Source organism: Bos grunniens, chromosome 2 (assembly GCF_055505025.1).
Source record: "Bos grunniens cultivar Pamir isolate PY7600 chromosome 2, Bosgru_T2T1.0, whole genome shotgun sequence".
Taxonomy (NCBI): Eukaryota; Metazoa; Chordata; class Mammalia; order Artiodactyla; family Bovidae; genus Bos; species Bos grunniens.
In genome coordinates, this window is record NC_141166.1 from 57,891,660 (window position 1) to 57,914,678 (window position 23,019).

General features: G+C 49.2%; 1 protein-coding gene across 2 annotated transcripts in view; it reads right to left on the reverse strand.

The window, feature by feature from the left end:
* Positions 1-598: 598 nt before the first annotated feature.
* The window catches only part of GYPC (glycophorin C (Gerbich blood group)), a 49,156-nt gene continuing 26,735 nt past the window's right edge, over positions 599-23,019 (reverse strand). Inside the window, exons 2-4 of one of the 2 annotated variants that reach the window (XM_086366996.1) lie at positions 18,036-18,080; positions 3,559-3,609; positions 599-1,283 (exon numbers count right to left, since the gene is read on the reverse strand). In XM_086366996.1, the coding sequence (XP_086223122.1) occupies positions 1,087-1,283; positions 3,559-3,609; positions 18,036-18,080 (293 nt within the window). In that variant the 3' untranslated portion in view covers positions 599-1,086. The remainder of the gene's footprint in view (positions 1,284-3,558; positions 3,610-18,035; positions 18,081-23,019) is intronic. The other variant, XM_086367007.1, reaches the window with a different exon arrangement.

A 23,019-nucleotide genomic window follows, 5' to 3' on the forward strand; every position in this document is an offset into this window, starting at 1 on the left:
TTATAATAAATCAGTAATCTGAGTAAATCATGGGTAAACTGATTTTCCCAAGTTCTGTGAGCCCTTCTAGCACATTAATGGAACCCAGGGAGGGAGTGGTTGGCACCTCCAGTTTGTAGCCGGCTGGTGGGAAGCACAGGTGACATCTGAGATGAGGGTGATCCTGTAGGACTGAGTCCTTTACCTGTGAAGTCTGATTCCATCTCTGGGTAGACAGTGTCAAAATTGAGTTGAGTTGCCTGTTGCTGTGGGGAAGCCTTTCCCACACATGTTGGAATTGGGCTTGGGAATGCTTTTCTGATGAGTTTCACTCATATTTTTAGTAGGTCCATTCTTTGTAATACTAGGAATTTGGGAACCAACACTTCAGCCAGTGCCATGGGGTATTTCTAGAGGGACACTGCACCCCTATATTTGTTTCCTGAAGCTGTGCTCATGTGGGGAAGATGCCTGCTGGTCACTGGTCCCTCCCTCCCTCATGGGGCCCAGAAGCCACCTCTATAGACTGTTCTCTGACGCCTGCCCGGTGGAGCCCAGAGCTGTGTCCCAGCATCAGCTCATGGAGTTCATCAGAGAATACAACAATCACAGTCATGTCTTTTGACTCTGAATGCTCTGTTACATTTCAAATTTATTTCCAATCAGAGCTGCATCTACGGGAGACAAAGGTGCCTTGGAGCTCTGGCACCTGCTGTTCCCCCCAAATGTCAAGGGCTGACGTTTGATACCATTGTCCCCAGTCAGCATGATGACAACTCACTCCTTGCTCCCCCAGGCCACCACCCCACTCACACCCAGCGAGGACTTCCACCCCCACGCAGGTGGTAACCTGTACAGCCCAGGAGGACTCAGACCTCCTCCGTCCGGCTGAGCACCCTTGGGTCCTGGGAGAGGACTCTCCAGCTGGATTCCTCCTTCGATCCTTGCCCCCACGCCGGGTGGCACACGGTGTCCCAGGTGAGGTGCGTGTCTTGGGCTGTAGGGGGCGCTCGAGGGCTGCCCAGTGCTGCAGGTGATGGGGCAGGTGGTGGGGCTCTCTTTCCTGGACTGGGAGGCATGGGGGGAGCTGAGTCCTGGTAAAGTCCTTCAGATAAAGTACTCCTTTTTGCTGTTGCCACCGTTGTCCTGGAAGGACGGGTCGTCCTGCAGGGCCACGTCCGCGCTCTCGGCGAACTCCGTGCCCTTGGCCTCGTTGGTGTGGTATGTGCCCTTGTGCCGGTACATGTAGTGCAGCATGAGCAGGAGGAGGCCGACCAGCACGAAGGCCATAGCCGCGATCACGCCTGAAGGAGGGGAAGCACACAACTCAGTGTGGGGGGCAGGGGCTGGACTGGGGTGCGGGCGGGGCAGGCATGCCCACAGGGGTGTGCCAGGACAGACATGCTGCTGGACAAACACCAAGCCTAGACAGGCTGACTCCTTCCTGCCTTACTGTTGCCCTGCCAAGTGCACTTGCCCCTCCCCATGCCCGTCTAAGTGACCCCTGACTTCCCCACTCCCTCCACTCAGCACCCTCAGACTGAGGCTGGAATCATCTCAGAACTGACCCTGTTCTGAGGCCCTCCTGGTCCACTGAGGAAGGCAGACCTCCAAGCATCATCCACAGAATTCAACTCATGCTTTTGCCTAAAACTGAGAAGTTCATGGGACTTGAAACTTTTAATTTTAAATAAGTTTAATTCCAAAGAATTAGGTATTTTACATATAGATATTAAAAGAGTGAAAAATTTTATTTTATAAAGTCACGCTCGTTTTGTAAAACCTGGCAAATATAGAGAAATATAAATGGAAATGAAAATGTCCTTAATCCTTCTACTCAGAAATCACCAGTTAACAACCTGATGTTTTCCCCTTCCAAAAAGCATTCATGTTTAATCAAAGTTCTCCTTCAATCTTCAGATGAATGCATGCGTGCTGTCACTTTAGTCGTGTCTGACTCTATGTAACTCAATGGACCATAGCCTGCCAGGCTCCTCTGTCCGTGGGATTCTCCAGGCAATAACACTGGAGTGGGTTGCCATGCCCTTCTCCAGAGGATCCTCCCGACTCAGGGATTGAACCTGCGTCTATCTCCTGCATTGGCAGGCGGGTTCTTTACCACTAGTACCTCATATGAATGGCCCCCTCTAAAACTCTGTGACACTTTGGTATTAAGAACTTGCAATCATTTTCAAACTCTTCTTACCGGAGTCCATCTGGCTGATTTGTAATTCTCCAAACACTTTTTATTTGACCGTTTTTCCATGTCTTTGCAAATGTTCTGTCTGCTGAAAATATTTTCCCCTCTTATCTTCCTGGTAAACTTGGATGCTCCCTTCTGAATCATGAGTCTCTACCACTTCCTCTAAGATTATCCTTTCCCTGCAGAGTGCATCACTCCATCCCTCAGTATTTCTCTTATACTTTACCAATCTGAGCTTTCTCAGTTTTAAAAGCTGGACAGTCCCAACCGGGCATGGGACTTAAAGTGCATGGTGTTGGGAAGACCAGTTGAACTGGCTGTCCTCTGGGTAGGAGGAAGGAGAGGAGGCGAGGGCTGTCCACAGGGTTGGGGGCAGGTTGGGTGAAATGTGGTCTGTGCTCCTCAGCCCAGTCCAGTTCCCCTATGCTCCTGGGAGGCAGGTTCTGCGGCAGGGGTCTGGTGGTGCAGTGCCTGGGCTGGTCAGAAGGACCAGGTCACTCAGGGTCTTGGAGAGAGAGGATGAGTGGGAAGGATGGAAGAGTTAGGGTAGGATTAATGGGTGGCACTCTCACAACTTGGGAAGGGGTTCAAGCTCAGGTGTTTGCTTTAAAGTGCAGAAGAAACTCTCTGCCTTGACTTAGAAGGTAGGTTTACTGAGGGAGGGGCTGGTGGAGAATACGTATAGGCTATAGCTGAAGCCAGTCTCAGCTTTGTGGTACAATTTCCTCAACTTCCCGTTGCCGTTAGGCATTCCTGTCTGCATGATGTGAATGATATTATCTAAAAAAAAGAAGGTTCAGCTGTCCAGTGAGTAGGAGAACACCAGAGTGATTGTCTGCTTTTATCTATTTATATTTAATCATGAAGTTCCCTGAGATATGAATGAACTATGGGAGATGTGTGAATCTCAGGACACCAAAAGCTGTATCTCACAGACTTAGTGGGTCCTGAAACAGTTTGGGGTCATAGCCATGACCAACAAGGGCCAGTATGGGGTTCAAAGCAAGGCTGGGGCAGGCTTAGAATGGAGGGACAGGAGTGTAAGACATCGGAAGGAAGAGTGTGGCTGGAGGGAGCTGGGGAAGAAGTCAGGAGCCTTGGTCAGCCCCTCAAGCCCACCCAGCCCTGCACATTCCTCACTGGAGTGGCTGTCCCTCCAGACTCCAACCCTGTGGATCTAGGGCCTGACAGGCCCTGATTCGGCTGTATTGGCCCCTCGTCCACCAGGATGCTGTGTTGGACATTCTTACAGAGACCGAGTCCCTGGCCCACCTTCTAACCACCTTTGAGGGAAGGAAGTTGAGGCCATGGCAGGCCCTCCCGTGAGTCTTTCCTCTGACTCTCCTGCCTACTTGCAGGGCCCCAGGACCGCATACCTGCAATGACAGCGATGTTGATCTCACTCGAGGCCATCCCCGGGTTGGGCTCTGTAGACAGAACAGAAGAGCCTGAGATGAGAAAGGATGGCTACCCACACCCTGCAATGTCTCCAATGAGCTTATACCCTCTGCTCGCAGGTGCACTGGCCCAGGGTGCACAGGAAACTGCATGGTACATGGACAGGCCTCTGGCTGGGAGCACAGAGCAGGGCCCAGGCTCTGCTTGGCTGCTGACCATTGCTGGAGAGCGCTGTGTGAACCCTAGGGCTGTCAGACACCATTATGGCATCTCCAGGACGTGAGGGACCCCTGCTGCATCCCTATCGCCCCTCTGACCTAGAGCTCTCCCTGTACCTGCTCACCAGACACCTGTGCAGGGTGTGATGACAGGTCCAGTTGTGTTTAGTGCAGCATCACCTGCCCCTGCAGGCCTTAGCTTTTCTCGTGATGATGGTAAAAACAGACCACGTGTGGGGTGTCCGCATATGTCAGTTGTTGGTTTAGCTGCTGTCCATCTAGTATACCATGTGCATGGTGTACTGGGGGCTTCCCAAGTGGTGCAGTGGGAAAGAGTCTGCCTGCTAATGCAGGAGATGAACAGGAGATGAGGAGGATGAACAGGAGATGAACAGGAGATTTGATCCCTGGGTTGGGAAGATCCCCTGCAGGAGGAAATGGCAACCCAGTCCAGTATTCTTGCCTGGAGAATGCCATGGATAGGAGCCTGGAGGGCTACAGTCATGGGGTTGCAAAGCATAGGACATGACTGAGCGACAGCACCACCGCTTTTATTATCCCATTTCACAGGTGGGCCACTGAGGCTCAGAGAGTGATGTGCCCACCATCACATAGCTTGTCGGTGGTCAGGCTTGAGACCGGGACTTAGTCTGCCTTCTCTGAGGGGCCCTGTGTCTCATCTCTCTTGAAGATGCCCCTCCCAGAGATCCCTGTCTGAGACCCTACACAGGCCTCTGCATTCTTCTTCTATGGGAGAGGCACTCTGTGGGACTATCTAAGTTACTGAGTGTGTTTTTCCAAAGCTCAGTGATCTAGACAGAAGGCTAGGATGTGCAGGAGAGCAGGAACCTCCCCTCTGGGAGATGGGTGAGAGGAAGGATTTATTAGAGCATGGAAACTTCAGTGTTCACATGGAAATCCCATTGTCCCATTACAAGGGTGCCTCCTATTAAAACAGAGAAGAATGCTTCATAATAGTCATTTCCATTCAGAGAGTCACTTTAATTATAGTGTGATGAGGTCATTCTCCCCAGCGAAGCTGCCAGATGCCTCTTTATGATAAGAAGCTGGCTGGTGGTGGGAGGAAGTGGGGGTTCCAGGTTTGAGGCCCCCAGAGGAGGGAGGGTCAGGCTGAGGGCTCTGGGGCCAGCATAGAGCCTGGAGGTGGGGGAGAGGAGAAAACAAAGCCTCAAGTCAGCAAAAAGACAGAGCAGGTGTCAGGCACAAGACAGAGCAGCAGGAGGCACAGACAAGGGAAGGTCAAGTGGATGCTGGACACCTCAATCCAGGGTGATCAAATGCAGCTTGGGACTTAGTATCTAGCACATCAGTTCAGTTCAGTTCAGTCACTCAGTTGTGTCCGACTCTTTGCGACCCCATGATTCACAGCACGCCAGGCCTCCCTGTCCATCACCAGCTCCTGGAGTTCATCCAGACTCATGTCCATCGAGTCAGTGATGCCATCCAGCCATCTCATCCTCTGTCGTCCCCTTCTCCTCCTGCCCCCAATCCCTCCCAGCATCAGAGTCTTTTCCAATGAGTCAACTCTTTGCATGAGGTGGCCAAAGTACTGGAATTTCAGCTTCAGCATCATTCCCTCCAAAGAAATCCCAGGGCTGATCTCCTTCAGAATGGACTGGTTGGATCTCGTTGCAGTCCAAGGGACTCTCAAGAGTCTTCTCCAACACCACAGTTCAAAGGCATCAATTCTTCGGTGCTCAGCCTTCTTCACAGTCCAACTCTCACATCCATACGTGACCACAGGAAAAACCATAGCCTTGACTAGATGGACCTTTGTTGGCAAAGTAATGTCTGCTTTTGAATATGCTATCTAGGTTGGTCATAACTTTCCTTCCAAGGAGTAAGCGTCTTTTAATTTCATGGCTGCAGTCACCATCTGCAGTGATTTTGGAGCTCCCAAAAATAAAGTCTGACACTGTTTCCATTGTTTCCCCATCCATTTCCCATGAAGTGATGGGACTGGATGCCATAATCTTCATTTTCTGAATGTTGAGCTTTAAGCCAACTTTTTCACTGTCTACTTTCATTTTCATCAAGAGGCTTTTTAGTTCCTCTTCACTTTCTGCTATAAGCGTGGTGTCATCTGCATATCTGAGGTTATTGATATTTCTCCCAGCAATCTTGATTCCAGCTTGTGTTTCCTCCAGTCCAGCGTCTCGTGATGTACTCTGCATATAAGTTAAATAAGCAGGGTGACAATATACAGCCTTGATGTACTCCTTTTCCTATTTGGAACCAGTCTGTTGTTCCATGTCTAGTTCATAGTAGGCATTTAATAAACATTTACTGAATGCATGATTCCTAGGATAAAAGCATGCATACAAATGAATGCATTTAGAGGCCAGCATTCTAGAACTTCCTAGATTACTGAGCCCCTCAGAGTTAAGTAAGAAAGGACAGAACCTTCCTTAAGTCAGCATGGATGGGTATAGAAGCTCAAATACCCAAGATTGCTGTGAGGAATTTTCCAGGTGAAGGCAAGCCTTTCTTAAGTCAAATTTGTCCAATGCAGCCAGGATTAGAAAGGACTGTTATTTCTCTTTTAAAAACAATTGGCAATTGCTTGCCATTTGCCAGGTACCATTCTTAACACTTAAGGTATTTTAATTCAAATAGTCCCAGCGACAATCCCATTCAGTACTAGTTACTATTATTCCCTTATCACAGATTTGGAAGCTAAGCTCCAGAAAAGTGTAACTGATTTCCCTGGGTTGGAGTCTCTCCTGTGTGTGCCTGAGCAGCCTCGGGTCGGCACACTTAACCCTGCAGGTCCTGCCCAATGATGAGCCTAGGTGAGCTGGGTGAGGACCAGAGGTAAGGGCTTGGATCACTTGAGGGTGAATTTCTTGGCTTATGTGTAGAGACCAGATATTAATTTGTTCAAGTCACACCATGTGACTGACTCCATGGTAGTGACACTTCAGCCTGGCCAGACCTGCCACATAGGTCAGAACAGGCATAGAAGAAGATGCCTGGGCATGTCTGGGAAGGTGCGGATGGTGTAAGATGGTGGTTCTCAAAGTGTGGTCCCTAAAACAACAGGATTTCCTGGTAGCCTGTTAGAAATGCACATTCCTGGGCTCTACATTTTTGTACCAGAAATGCTGGAGTTGGGGCCCAGGTGATTCTGACGCACATTCAGGGTTGAGAACTGCTGGTGTAAGAGAAGGGTTTCCAGAAAGGGTTTATCAAGATGGGTTTATGAAGGATGAATAGGAGTTTGCTGCACAGACAAGAGTATAAGCATTCCAGGCAGAGAGCTTAGCCCCTATAACAATGCTCACTTCTCTCTAGTTCTCAGTTTTCTCCCCAAATAACTGCTTGCCATCCATGGCACCAAGGGTCCTAAAACCTGGGCTTTGATCTCTTGCCTCTGGAGATGCTTCAGTGAGAGTCACTGGCTACACCACCCTGTGCTGTTTCAGCTGGCAGCAAGGACATGGGATATCTGCAGAAGGCTAGTTGGAATAAGCTCAGACCCTGTGCAGGAAGTTGACAGGTTAGTATGCAACTGGATTAAGAGCCTGGAATGAAAGGTCACACATTGCTGAGGTTCAAGGGTACATATGAGCTTGGAATTACGGTCACTGTGAGCTCAGGATCTGGGATGGGGGTTGATGGGTAACTTAAGGTAGCAGGGTGGGGTGTTTATGGCAAAGCAAAATGTTATTTATGGTCAGATGTGGGTCTGAGATCGGAAGCAGACAACAGTCTAGTCCTGAGACTGGACAAGTATGAGTGGCCTCCCCGCTTTCTGTAGAGACCCAAAGTACCCTGTGTTTTTCCTTCCTAGCTCTCCTTGAGACTGCAACACCCTCACCAGAGATGAGGGGCTTCCCTGGTGGCTGAGCAGTAAAGAATACTCCTGCCAGTGCAGGAGATGTGGATTCAATCTCTGAGTTGGGAAGATCCCCTGGAGAAGGAAATGGCAACCTGCTCCAGTATTCATGCCTGGGAAATTCCAAGAACAGAGGAGCCTGAGGACTACAGTCCATAGGGTCGCAAAGAGTCAGACGACTGACCAACTAACACACGTATGTGGTACCTAGCTCAGAATAGGTATTTATCAGTTGTAGCCACTGGCTTGATTCTGAGTCTTATTGTTGATATTACTCTGGGTCCATCACCTTCAGCTGGGATACTGTTTAGGGAGCTCTGACTTCTTGTGCACACACACACCGTGAGCATATTGATCTGAGTCACAGTGTAAAGTGGGTTTCTTACTGAGGGTATCATTCACCATGATGTTTACAGACCGTGATTTAGACAACTAAAGAGTCTCTTGATGAGGATGAAAGAGGAGAGTGAAAAAGCTGGCTTAAAATTCAACATATAAAAAACTAAGATCATGGCATCTGATCCCATCACTTCATGGCAAATAGATGGGGAAAAAGTGGAAAGAGTGACAGATTTTATTTTCTTGGACTTGAAAATCACTGCAGATGGTGACTACAGCCATGGAATTAAAAGATGTTTGCTCCTTGGAATGAAAGCTATGACAAACCTAAACAATGTATTAAAAAGCAGAGCTATCACTTTGCCAACAAAAGGTGCATATAGTCAAAGCTATGATTTTTCCAGTAGTCGTGTATGGATGTGAGAGCTAGACCATAAAGAAGGCTGAGTGCCAGAGAATTGATGCTTTTGAATTGTGGTACTGGAGAAGATTCTTGAGAGTCCCTTGAAGTGCAAGGAGATCAAGCCAACCAATCCTAAAGGAGATCAAATCAATCAATTCTAAAGGACATCAACCCTGAATGTTCATTGGATGGACTTATGCTGAAGCTGAAGCTCCAGTACTTTGGCCACCTAAATCAAAGAGGTGACTCACTGGAAAAGACCCAGATGCTGGAAACGACTGAGGGGAGGAGGAGAAGGGGGTGACTGAGGATGAGATGGTTGGATGGCATTACTGACCCAATGAACATGAATTTGAGCAAACTTCGAGAGATAGTGAAGGACAGGGAAGCCTGGAGTGCTGCAGTACATGGAGTCACAAAGAGTTAGACACGACTTAGCAACTAAACAACAATGACAGAAAAGAATAAACTAAACCCTTTTTTCTATAGTGTCGGGTTCAAGGGCAGCCTGATCAAGAGATCAAGCGAGAAGCTGACAGAAGGAGAACAAAGTACGGCTGATTTCTACTTCACTTGCATCATACCTGTGAAAGCTCTTGTGGGTGGGTGATGGCTGAGGAATGGCCAAGCAGTCTGATACCTCTGGGCTTCTGAACCCTCTGTGTGGTCACCCAGCTGCAGAACTTGCCAGAGGGGGGCCAGGTCAAGGGTGGGGACATCAGGTGTTTCCTGTAGCTGTGGATCCAGAGAGGAAGGGAAGGGCTGCTCCTGCCCCAGCTCTCATGTGGGGATGTCACCACCTCCCATGGAGGTGGGGTATGGGGGTAGGTGCCAGGGGAGGCTGATGCTCCAGTGAATCTTGGGAATTTTCAGGGGTGGGCACAATATTCTAGGACTAGAGAAGTGCTGACACAGGTCCTGGGGGTTCAGCCTTGGGGTGGGGGGTGGGGATCAGGGGGAGGATGTCTTAGTAGGCAGAAGGCCCTGGGTGAAGTTGCCTCTTAGCTCTGAACAGCAAGCCAGCAAAAAGGAAGCCTTTGCCCCTTTTTGTGAATTACAGATAATAAAATGCATGCCCAGAGAGCTCAAGTAAGAGGTCAAAGTCTCACAGATGGAAGGAGCAGCGCCTGTGTTGTAACCTGGGATGCCACAGCTCTAAAATGTGTTCTCTCCTCAGCGCCAGCTGCTGAAGTTGGAAATGGCCTTGCTCCTGCACTATATGTCATTTGGCTGCAGCCAACTCCCTGCTGATTTCCCAGGTCTGCAGGGTGGTCAGTCGCCTGTCCCCTGGTCGAAGGCAGCAGCCCTGGGGGGCAGCAGGGTGTAGAGGTGCTGCTCCTCCACGTAGGCGACATTCTCCGTTCCACCTGGCAGCTTGGACACAACTAACAGGACACAGCCTTAAGCAGCAGCTGGATTCTCAGGGGTCTAGTAGTGTTTCTCAGATGTCGCAATGCTTAGGCACTGGCCCCAGAGACACAAGTTGACCCTCCTGTCACCAGCAAGGGCCTCACTTTTCTTGTATTTTCCGATAAAGCTGTGCTGGGAAGTTCTTTTTCCTGCAAGGCTCGGTCTTCCTACCTCCCCACCCACTTCTAATGATTTTTCCTCCTGCTTCAGAGGTCCTGGAAGAAGCACCCCATTCCTGTTTCCCATTGCCCACCTGGTCCAGCCAAGAAAAGAATTCGCACACAGGGCGGAGGACTCTGGGAAAAGGAAGATTATTTTAGTCTTAGAATCCTGAAGGGAAACTCGGTGTGTCACGAAGTCTTGGGTGAATTCAAGCCATGACAACGGTGTGGATGTCAGAAATGCAGTGGCAGCCACGTCTGTTGCTTGATGGTATTGGGTCAGAAAAGTCACTTTACCCAGCGAATCCAGGGGAAGGGGGCAATGGCTTTGTGTGAGTCTGACTTGGGTCCAGGGGAGGGACAGGAACCTTTGTGGCTATAGATAATTCTCCTTTGCTTGCACTGGAGTTTCTCCTTCCTTTTCTACATTCTGGCCTCAAAGGCCTGATGCAAGTAAAGTAGAAATTAGCTGACAACTGATGTTTACTAACTGACTTTCCTTTGGGGTAATAAAAAGGTCAAAGACATTTATTTTTCTTTGGTCTGTTGTTAATCTTGCTCTGAAAGGGTGTAGTCTCAAGCTAAAGCACTCCAAGGAAAGAAATGGATAGCTTGTTATACAATTTCTGTTTCTTGCAAACCAGCATTTGCCCAGCCCCAGGCTTCATGGTATGTGGAAAGGATGAGATCTGTCCCCAAGACACTTATGACATGGTTGAGACCAGATACATTTATGTGAAAGTTAGACCCTGTGTCTTCGAGTGTCAATATGAGCAATAAAGACGTGCCTCGGAAACAGAGTCACAGATGCAGAGAAAAAACTTATGGTTGCCAAGGGGGAAGATGGGGGAGGGGAAATGGGGAGAAGGAAACATTGGGAGATTAGGATTGACTGGAGTGGGGTGCCGTTGCCTTCTCCAATTAGGATTGACACACACACATTATTATATATAAAACTGATAACTGATAAGAATCTACTGCATAGCACAGGCAACTTGACTCAACATTCTGTAATGACTGTAAGGGAAAGGAATCTGAAAAAGAGTGAATATTTGTATATGCATAACTGATTCACTTTGTTGTATACCTGAAACTAATACCACACTGTAAATCAATGATACTCCAATAAAAATTAATAATAAAATAAAAGATGTGCCTGGGGCTGCTCTAGAGGGAACTCAACCATCAGACTCAGCCCCAGGATGCCCAGGTTCTAGGACAGTGAGGAAACTCAGGATTTTGTTTATTCGTTCTTTCCTTTGGCAAACTCTCTTTAGCACCTACTACATCCCAGCAATGTGGCAGAGAGTTAGGGCAAGGTCCCTGCCTTCAAGGAACAGATCTTACAGTAGAGACAAGGATGTCTATGGGAAACTTCAGAAAGGGTAATTCTCTGGGTTCTCATGAAGGCTTTATAGAGGAGGTGGTCCCCAAGACTGGCCTTCTGAGACGCTGAGTGGGCAATGCCAGCAGCGGTGGTAAGAGAAGGATGCAAATGGAAAGGTTGTGATGGGAGGTGACACAGGAGGATCTCCAGGTGGGTCTACCTGTTGGGATACCTGGTCGTCATGGGTCAGGGTCTGGGCTCCCAGGAGCTGCTGGTTGTATGCTGGAGGAGGGGAGTTATCTGCCTGCAACTGCCAGCAGGTCACCCTTCCTATCTGTGCAGAGAGCCTGTGTCCACTTACCCCCCAGATCAAATTCTAAGGACAAAGTACCTGGGCAGGTAAGGCCCACGTGAATCTGATGTGCCTTGGTGAGAATGTGTCTGCTAGTCTCAAGGTCAAAATGATTGCCCTCATGGTCCCTTGTGTTCAGGTCAGTTCAGTCTCTCAGTCGTGTCCAACTCTTTGCGACCCATGACTGCAGAACACCAGACTTCCCTGTCCGTTACCAACTACCGGAATCTACTCAGACTCAACCATCTCATTCTCTATCATCCCCTTCTCCTCCCACCTTCAATCTTTCTCAGCATCAGGGTCTTTCCTAATGAGTCGGTTCTTCAAATCAAGTGGCCAAGTATTGGAGTTTCAGCTTCAGCATCAGTCCTTCCAATGACTATTCAGGACTGATTTCCTTGAGGATGGACTGATTGGATCTCCTTGCAGTCCAAGGAACTCTCAAGAGTCTTCTCCAACACCACAGTTCAAAAGCATCAATTCTTCAGTGCTCAGTTTTCTTTATAGTCCAACTCTCACATCCATACATGACTACTGGAAAAACCATAGCTTTGACTAGACAGACCTTTGTTGGTAAAGTAATGTCTCTGCTTTTTAATATGCTGCCTAGGTTGGTCATAGCTTTTCTTCCAAGGAGCAAGTGTCTTTTAATTTCATGGCTGCAGTCACCATCTGCAGTCCCTTGTGTGTCGCCTTATAAATAATCTCCCCAATCCCAGGGCAGCCAAATCGCCGTGCAATGTCATCACATTGCTCTGAAACCCCATCCAAAGATTCAGCCTTATTTGCCTCCTCCTGGCTGTGATCCAGCTTTCCCTGTTGCCCCGGTGCCTGCTTATACTGTATAAAAACAGGGACAGGTGTCTGGTGGGTACCGAAGCCTTGCATGCTGCAACACACCAGCCATATCACTACACATGGGTGAAGCACTGGGACTTGGGATGGGGAGAAGAGAGGTGGGCTCCCTACTCTGGAGAATAGAGCCATTCCTGACATTGATAAACTGGCAGATAAGGGAGCTGGAAAGGGGGTCTTCGTGCCTCTGGATCCTTACTCAGGGAGTTTTCATATCCAGGCATTGCTATTTGAGGGATGTGCTCAATAGAGGGGAACTGAAAGTTGAGGATGCTGTAACTCACAGCCCAGAGTATCTGCTTTCCTCCAGCTATATTTCCCTGCTATTATTCCTGAGGTTTTTTTTTTTTTTTAATACAGTCTTATTCCAATACAGAAGTCACCACTGTCCATACGTGGATGTTCCTCTGAAAGAGGGGCCTCGTCAGCTTTGGGTTGTGTGGAGTTTGGGATTTATTAAGAGGGCAGTAAATAGCCTCAAGGCACACTCAAGGAACCACTCTTTCCTCTCCACACCCTACCCTTCTTCCTCCTGAAGATCTGAGGATTTCTAAGAAAATGGAATTCAAAAGAGACCGGAAGAAGGGGAGGAAAAGATCCCAGTCTGGCTGCTGTGTGTGGTCCTGGGGAGGAGCCTGGAACTTGGTCTCCATCTGCTGCTTGGGCGGGGGCAGGGCCAGAGAAGTGTCTGGTCTAGAATCTCAGATAAGACAACACTAATACCACCAAAAAGAGCTCAGAAGGTTTGCTCTTTGTGGCAGAGCAGCTGGTGTTGAAACAGCTGGTGTGGCTTTAGCACACTGGAAAAGGAGAGAGGAGAACCAACCATATTATTAATATATGCATATTGTTGTTCAGTTGTGTCTGACTCTTTGCGACCCCATGGACTGCCACACACCAGGCTTCCCAGTCCTTCACCATCTTCTGGAGCTTGCTCAAACTCACGCCCATTGAGGCAGTGATGCCATCCAACCATCTCATTCTCTGTCGTTCCCTTCTCCTGCCTTTAATCTTTTCCAGTATCAGGGTCTTTTCCAATGAGTTGGCTCGTCACAGCAGGTGGCCAAAGTATTGGAGTTTCAGCATCAGCATCAGTCCTTCCAATGAATATTTAGGATTGCTTTCCTTTAGGATTGACTGGTTTGATCACCTTGCAGTCCAAGGGACTCTCAAGAGTCTTCTCCAACACCACAATATATTGGCTGCACCTCATCCGCATGATGGAATCTTAGTTCTCCAGCCAAGGATGGATTCCCCACCCACTCCCAGCCCCACTGCAGTAGAAGCCAGATTTTTAACTAACAGATCACCATGGAAGTCCTTTTTTTTGGTCCTCAACTATAATATTTATTTATTGTTAGGACTTCCCTGGTGGCTCAGACGGTAAAGCGTCTGTCTACAATGTTGGAGACCTGGGTTCGAGCCCTGGGTTGGGAAGATCCCCTGGAGAAGGAAATGGAATTCCACTCCAGTACTATTGCCTGGAAAATCCCATGGACAGAGGAGCCTGGTAGGCTACAGTCTATGGGGTTGCAAAGAGTCGGACACGACTGAGTGACTTCATTTTCATAATATTTATAGGCTTCCCAGGTAGCGCTAGTGGTAAAGAATCTGCCTGCCAATGCAGGAGACACAAGAGATGCGGGTTCCATCCCTGGGTTGGGAAGATACCCTGGAGAAGGGCATGGCAACCCCCTTCAGTATTTTTGCCTGGGAAATCCCATGGACAGAAGAGCCTAGTGGACTACAGTCCACGGGGTCACAAGAGTCAGACGCAACTTGGCGACTAAAGCACTACCATACATACATACATATATGTATACACACACACACACATATATATACATACACATATACATACATATATACACACACTTATACATACATATACATATGTATGTATGTATATACTATTTAAGTTCTGATTTGCACAAGTCCCTTCATCAAGCCCAGTGATCTTCATGTTGAAAGAAGAGAAGGTGGATTCTGTCTGACAGAGAGACAGGGTCCCTGCTCTGACCAAGGTCAGGATCAGGCTCCAGAGCCCAGCAGCAATTGGAAGGAATTTGCCGAGTTGTGGATAAAGAGGGAACAGATAAATGTACTCACCATACACTGAGTACAAGAAACAAGGCCCTAAAGAGGGGAGGCAGTAAATACCCTTAGGAATTGTACTAGTCTCCTCAAATGGTATGGTACTCCACCCTTCTCATCTCGAGGGATGATGACACCTGTGGTGTAGGAAAGAATTTTGGAGGCAAGCCCCTCCATGTCTCATAGCCCCCTTTACTTATCTGTAACACAGAGATAGTAAATCCCCAGCCTAAAAGACTGACAGCTGAGGCCCTGGTTCTCACAGTTGAGTGTCCATGGGAAGTGCCTGGGGCAGGGGATTTGTCACACCCCAACTCCGTGGGTCACTGCCCCCACCACCCAGATTCTGATCAGCAGGGCCGGGTTGGACCTGAAAGCCCGCATTTCTCACCTGTGCAGGTGATGCTGCTCTAGTCCAGGGGCTTCCCTCTGCAAACCACTGAACTCATGACCGTAAGTGCTACTGACAGCGCACGAGGCTCTGTTCAAACACTGTTACAGTCCTTTGACAGGGGGACGGGGGGTGGGGGGCTGGGACCCTCTCAGCAATGCAAACAAGCAGCTACAGCCACAGCTGCCTGGGCTACAGCCTCAGCGCCCTTTCTTTCAGGACCAGCTGATGGAGCTGGAGACCTGGCACAGTGACACAGTCTGAGCATTTGTCACCTCTGCTGGCTCCCCTGCCTGTCTGGGCAAGGGGACAGGGGACAATGTACCGAGGTCTGGTCGCTACGCATACCCTCTGACCAATGACCAGGGAGGAGGCTGCAGCGTTGTTCTCTGGAAATTCTGGAAGGTCCTCAGCTGGCCCTGGATGCCCATGTGTGCCCTGAGTGAGCGTGGTGACACCCAGGGAAGGAATGAGAGCCAAGGCTGATTCAGCTAAGTACACCCGGGCCCCGATGATGTAGCGGGCAAGGGCTTCTCCAGAGAAAGTTGTCAGGGGCACCAAAATGTCAAAGCAAGTGGGTTCTTGGAGATGCTCTGAGGAGCCAGAAAGTGACTGTGTGTCTCAATTAGCATGGCCTGGCTTCCCAACTCCCCACTCCCCCAGAGCCAGCTGGAGCCCGAAAGGCTCTGGACCTACTTTTTCCAGCCCTAGCTACATCTAGCCATGGGGATGATGAGGGTGCAAGAAAGCCCCACCTGCTAGATGGGAGCCCCCTGGGTACCTGTGAGCTGAGCATGATGACCTGGCATGGAGTGGACAGGGGACAACATGAAGGGTGGTCCCACAGGGTGACGTGAGCCCCCACTCACCACCTAGACCACCTTGGGGAGTGCCGCAGCCTCTCCAACCCATTTCCTTGGTGTTGGTTGCAATGGTGCTGCTCTGTAGTCACCATCCATAGACCTCTTATGAGTTAGACTAGCTATTTGAGTATCACTTATTATCCTTGTCCACAGTGTTGACACAGATTCAGTCAAAGTGGGGTTCTCACAGTGCCTCAGGATTTAATGAATCATGCCTGTGCAATGAAGTCTCCATAAAAATCTTAAAAGGAGAGATTTCAGAGAGCTTCCAGGTTGGTGAAGCAGAATGCCTCCATGTGCCGCCATGCTGGGTTCCAAACGCACAGAGGACTGAAGTTCCTTTGTTTGGGAACTTGCCCTGTGAATCTCTTCACTGGCTGTTGATCCCTTCCTTGTCTTCCTCTTTACCCTGGGGAGGCTGACCCTACTCTGCATCTCCCGAGCTTCCAGGCAGCTGCTTTCCATTTAAGTTGGGAGATGGCAGCAGGAAACTGCAGTTTTGGAGGACAGAGAGGGATGGTTATGTTTTCTTTGCTGCCTCCATGATGACGGCTCTTAACCAGATGATCTTCCTTTTACAACTTCCGCTGTTTAACTCCAAACACACCATCCCCACCCTTGCTCCATCAGCCTCTTTTACTATGGCTGAGAGAGACTAACAAGACCAGATTTACATGGCAGCGCTTGATCTCCTGCTGAAGCTTGAGCTCTTAACCACTTGAAACTGAATCTGCTTCTTTTCAAGAACAGAACAACTTCACGCAATGGAAGAAGTGGGTTGCCAACTCAGAAAACCAGGGGCTGAACTACTTTTGTTCTAGATACCAGTATATAGAATAATGCACTATTTTAAACTTGTTGTGAAGAAAAATTAAGAATGTACTTTATAAAACATAAAGCGCTACAAAAATTTTCATTATATTTCATGTATTTACACGCTATTATCTAAAATATATGCTGTCTAGATTGCTCAAAAAATGTGGGATTCTCAAAAATGGGTACCTTTCCTTCTCTCACACCTTCTTTGGTAAATATATCACCCCAAATATCAAACTCCATTTCTAGTCATTGATCCTGGAGAAATCACCTGAAACAGCAACAAAAATTCATGTTTGGCAAAGTATATTGCCATTGGGTTTAAGATGGAAAATAAGAGAGGACTAGCTAAATGTTTTGCGTCAAGAAATTGGTCCTGTAAATTATGATACATCCACAGGACAGACAGTTCTGCCTCACTTACTGAGGGACACATGGGAATTCTTAGTGACAGGGGGAAACGCTCATAGTATGATTTAATGGAGAGGAACAAGACTCTAAATATAAACTATGTTAAACATTCTAGAAAAGAGTCAGTAAAAGGAAAGAAAGGAAATACACTTTCTTGAGATGGTAGCTTTTGGGGCGTTATAGGTTAGGGGGTAGGTTTTGGGGGTATCGTTTTCTCCTAATATATAGATTTCACACACAACCTTATCCACATATATGTTCATGCATGCACCTGCAGCTGTATCACTGAGCTCCCTGGGCTGATGCAAGTGCTTCTCTAAGTCACGGTCCCCAGCCTTCACTGGTGGTGACGGTTATGCCCCAGCCAGGGCCAAGCACATGGATAGTGAGTGGATCCAGTTATGATGGGGAAGACAGCTCTATAAGGAGCAGCTGAACTGTGGAGGCCCAGGGAATGGGCCAGCGATGCTCCTCCCAGCCCTGATTTCAGGCTGGGGGACCAATGTGGGGACCAAGGACCTGACCTCTCCAGCTTAGAAAAGAGCAGAGGCCAGGGTTATAAAGCCTCTCTTTGCTGGGGGGTGGGGGAGAAACATCTGGCTGCTCTGAAGATTTATCTGAAGATTTATCTCCTCCCGCAGATCCGGCAAAAGCAGAACCAGGCCCCCCTGCCCCCCACCCCCACCCCGTGGCTCTGTGTGGCCAGTGTTTGTTCTCCCATTCACACCCTGAGGTTGCTGCTATTATGTGTCTGCCTGGCCTGTGAGTTAGATTTGGTCATAGACTTTCTTATCACAGGAAAGTCAGGCAGTAGGTGGAAGAACTTCCGTATCCTCACTTCTCCTTTCCTCCCCCTTTCTGAAGACAGTGTGGCCCCATGGGGAGGATCAGGGGCATCCATGGACCACCTTGGGCGTGTGAGGACCTAAAGACCCAGATGTAGAGGGAGCACTCACCTGGGGACCAAAGGGGAATCTCCATCACTGCTGCCGTCTCTGTCCCTGTAGAAACAATGGCATGAGACAGGTGTGGGCATCCTTATTTTAGAAATGTGGAGAGTGAGCCCAGGGAACTCCTGGATCTTATCCAAGGCCTCGCAGCTAGAGAGCAGCAGGGCCAAGACCCCAGCCCAGCTAGGCCCTGGCTCTCCCCCTGCCCCAGCGGCACTCAGAATGCCTCTCTCCTACCCCGACATCACCACCACCAGCAGCAAAGGCAAGGTATTTGGTTGGCTAAAAAGTTCCTTCAGGTTCCCGCTATACTCTAGCTCCACTCCCCCCAGTGACTATTGTCTCTCTTCCCACTCGAAAGCCCTCCTTTCTAGATATGTATAATGATATAATCACCACCACTTAGGGGCTCACTTTATAAGTTCGTATATTGGTGCAATTTCTCAGGAGAACCACTGAATTGGATGCAACAATGCCCATCACTTTTCAGTGGGGCAAACTACAACCCGCCTGAGGTCACACAACAGCAACATGGGGGGTGGGAAAGGGGTCTGATTCCAAAGCTTCTGCCAGAACCATCCCTTCAGAGAAGGTTCACTGAGGGCCCATCACATTCCCTTTATTAGAGGCTGAAGGTCTAACAGTGAACTGCGCTAAGACCCTCCCTTGGGGTTTTCTTTTCCATTCTAGGGTAGGGAGAGACAATAGGGAGTTAAAAATAGGGATTCAAGATTTACGGCCAGGGAGGTGATAAATCCTGAAGACACAAAAAAGGGGGAAAGGGAAAAAGAATAACTGAGGAGGTGATCAGGGAGGTCACCCAGAGGAGGCAACTTTTGGGCTGTGCTAGACTAAATGCTTTTGTCCCCTCCACCCCCCACCCTCCCCTGCTGCTGCTACTGCTGCTAAGTCACTTCAGTCCTGTCCGACTCTGTGTGACCCCATAGACGGCAGCCCACCAGGCTCCCTCGTCCCTGGGATTCTCCAGGCAAGAACACTGGAGTGGGTTGCCATTTCCTTCTCCAATGCATGAAAGTGAAAAGTCAAAATGAAGTCGCTCAGTCGTGTCCGACCCTCAGCGACCCCATGGACTGCAGCCTATCAGGCTCCTCATTCCATGGGATTTTCCAGGCAGGAGTACTAGAGTGGGATGCCATTGCCACCCTCCCCACCCCTACCCAATTTCATATGTTGAAACCTAACCTCCAGTGTGGTGGAATTAGGAGGCCATTGGAAGGTGACTAGGTCATGAAGGTGGAGTCCTCGTGAATGGGATTAGTGCCATTATAAAACAGACCCCAGAGGGCTCCCTCAGTCCTTCTGCCACTTGAGGACACAGAGAGAAAATGCCTGGCTATGAACCAGGAGGTGGCCCCCACCAGACATCAGACCTGCTGGCACTTTGATCTTGAACTTACTTCTCAGTGCCCAGAACTGTCAGAAATACATATCTGTTGCTTTAGCCCAGATATGTGGTAGCAACTGAACAACAACAACTGTGGCCTTCATTATAGTAGCCACAAAGGACTAATGCAGGCCGAAATACTGGAGCCTGTGAGCCCTACAGACATTGGAATGAGGAATATCTCAAGGAGACACTCGCCAGGCAATGTGTTCCCAGGTGAGCCAGGGACCATGTGGCCACTGCAGAGTGAGTGAGGGCCAGAGTGCTAGGAGGTGCAGTGATGACAGGACAGGTTGGACCCCGCAGCACTCGGTGAGGGGTGGGAGGCCAGAGCAGGGGTCCAGCAGGAGCCATATGAACTGTGTATGAGAGAGAATTATCATTTCAACTGCTGTGCTGAGGACAGACCCTGAGTAAAGATGGGAGAGGCTGCAGCCATGGTTTAGGCAAGCGCCTGGATAAGAACCATGGTGCCACAGGTGATGAGGGATAGAGACATTTGGGGTGTATCTGGAATGTGGGGCAAATAAAACTTGCCAATGGATTAGATGTGGAGTGTGCAAAGAAAGAAAGAAAGAAAAAAGAGTCAGACTTTTGGCCTGAGCAGGGAGGATGGAGTTTACTACAAGGGGCGTGTGGTGTGGGGCAGGGAGGGGGGCAGAAATCAGCGCTAGATGAGGATGTGTTAAGCTCGGGGATGTATTAGATGTGAAGCACAGGTGCAGGGCAGGCCATCGGAGAGAGGAGTCTGGAGCTCGGGGAAAGGTGAGGGCTGAAGGTGTAGCTGGAGGTAGGGGGTTGCTCCAGCATCATGACGGTGCTCACAGACATGGGCTGGGGCCACATCCCAGCAAATGTAGATTAAGGAGAGGAGCCAGAACTGAGCCCTGGGCCTTGGACTCATGTGGCAGCACTGGAGCCCAGGACGAAGCAGGCAGTGAGCCAGGAGAAGCCCGGGGTGAGGGGCGAGCCATACCTGGGAGACTGGGCCAGGCTCCCCTGCAGTGGCTGGGCAGCCCTGTCACGACTTTCCTCCTGCTCAGTCTATGGCTGCCCTGTGCTCCCCAGGGCCTGAGTGTGTATGAGACTCCACATCCCCACACACGATAAATGTCACCACTGAGACCTCCCCTCTCTCACCTGCATCACAAAATTGGCCCCTGCCAGCAGGTCACCCCTGACAGCAACACTGTTCTGCAAACTGAAGAAAAGATAAAGCTCCCTTCTTCACACCTTGTCTCCCTCCCACTCCTGGGCCCTTCCTCTGCTCCCCCTTATAGCAAAACTCCTCAAAAGGATTTCTATACCTTCTTTTGATGTTTCAGAGGTTTCTTTTTCAGTGAGATAAGCCTCCCTCATAATTGGTGCTTGGGGGGAAAACAAGTGGAGGGTGGAAATGGACAGAGAGAGGTGGGGGCTTGTTGAACAGAGAATTTGGATTGGGGATCACAGCACTGAGTAGGGGGGACCAGTCAATCTGGTGTGTGTGTGTGTGTGTGAATAGGGGGTGCTCTTAGCCTGGCTTGAGTTCAGCTGCACAGGAGGGGGAAGAGCTATATTTACTGATCTAAACATGGGCCAGTAGGAGTAAAGGAGAAAAGGTTAAGAGAGTTCACATGTTCATTCAACAAAATTCATCTGGGGACACAGCAGCAAAAACGAAGAAAAACAGCTGAAATTCTTTTTCTGGAGTTTACATTCAAGGGAAAGGATACAAATAATACAAAGGAGAAAAACACAAGCTATGGAGTATACTAGACAGTGTGAAGACAAAAAAAAAGGACAAGGACCATGAGTAGGAGTTACAAATTTGAGTAAGTGTGGCCAGGGAGAGGTGGCATTTGACTACGACCTGAAGGGGGTATGGGAAAAGATATCCAGTGGAGATCTGGAGAAGAGTATCTCAGACAGCAGGAACAGCAGGCGCAAAGGCCCGGGGTGGGAGCAGCTCCAGTGTATTTAAGGACAAGCCAGAAGGCCAATGTGGCTGGAGTGGAGTGAGCCTGGGATGAGCTGTAGGAGATGCAGTCAGAGAAATAACAGCAGAGGATAATGGAGGGGCTAGAGAGCCCTGGACGAGCTTCAGTTCTTACTCTGAGGTATACAGGGGCCATAGAAGGATTTGGAGCAGAAGAGTACTGTGAACTGATTGTCATGCTGTCAGGATGGCTCTGGCCACTGTTCAGAGGAACGGGACCAGGCAGGGGCCATGGTACAGTTCAGAGAACCAAGGATGCTGGCTTGAACTTCAGTGGGAGAGATGAGAGGTGATGGGTTCAGAACGTATTTTCTAGGAGGTCTGATTATGGGCTGTGGAGCCTAAGATGCTCGGCGGGGAAGTGAGTAGATGGAAGGTGATGGGCAGGGGAAGTGGTCAGGTACTGGATTCAAGATGCCCACTTGTCTGAGGAATTGCTGGAGTGAAGATGTGGAATCAGCAGAGGCCTGAGCTGTTGGAGATCAGGCCGCTTGAAATGAAGACTTTGGAAGTGCCCTGTGAATGTTTTATTCTGGTTATGACTGCAGGAGCTGATGCCAAAAGGCGGGAATTGAGGTTAATGGGGTGTGTGTGTGTGTGTGTGGACAGCTCACGGAATGATGCTGGTGAGACAGCTGAGATTCTGAGAGAGACAGCAGATGTCTGCTTGGAGGAGGAGAGCATGATGTGTATGTTCAGGAAGGAAGGAACAACAGCGTCTCCTGTTTCCACACTGTGCCCAGTTGTAAAGCCAGGTGTCTGCTGCAAGGGAGGGGAGGCGTATTCAGCCGGGTTGGGGTAGGAGGCTGGGTGGTGCAGCCTTTGGTCCCTGTGTTCTGAGCTGTCAGGGAGATGAAGGGATCTGGGGGCAGGGATAACTGGAAGGCCTGGGCGTCCAGGCATTTGTGTGCCTTCTTTCCCTGCAGCTGCTTTTCTCTGTCACATCGTTCAGTCCCCAGGTTGGACCTACTGGTGATTCAAGGGCTAACATCCCTGGCATCAAGACCACAGGGGCATGAGAAGCTGAGTGGTCTGTCCCTCCCCATTGTCTCGGTGTTGGGGATCAGCAAGCCACATCTGGTCCTTTTGTTGTACAGTGGGACAGGTCCACACCCCACTGCCTGACATTTCAGAACCTCTGGACTCTCCCAGGCCTCCTTTCAGGAACAAATCCTCTAAATTTATCCTTTATGGTTTCTCGTGTGTGGTGGACTGGTTGGCTGGAAGGAAGTTCCTGGGGATGGAGATGCTGTAGTACTCCTGCTTAGCTATGAAGTTCAGGTCATGTCACCTCCTCTGAGAAGCCTTCCCTGATTTCTGCATCGGGCTCATCTGCTGCTTCCTTTATTCCTTCAGGAGCTGCAACCTTTCTCATAAATATTTTAGGCTGTGCAGCCCATATATGGTCTCTGTTGCATATTCTTCTTTGTTTTATCGGTTTTCCTGCTTTTTCAAACAATCCTTTAAAAACATGTAAACCCTTCTTAGCTAAACAGGCCACAGGCTGGGTTTAGTCTGAAGGCTGTAGTTTGCTGAACAACTTGTTCAAATCATTACTAAAATGCTTTGTGGTCATCCATCTCTACACTCATTTTTGAGCTATAATG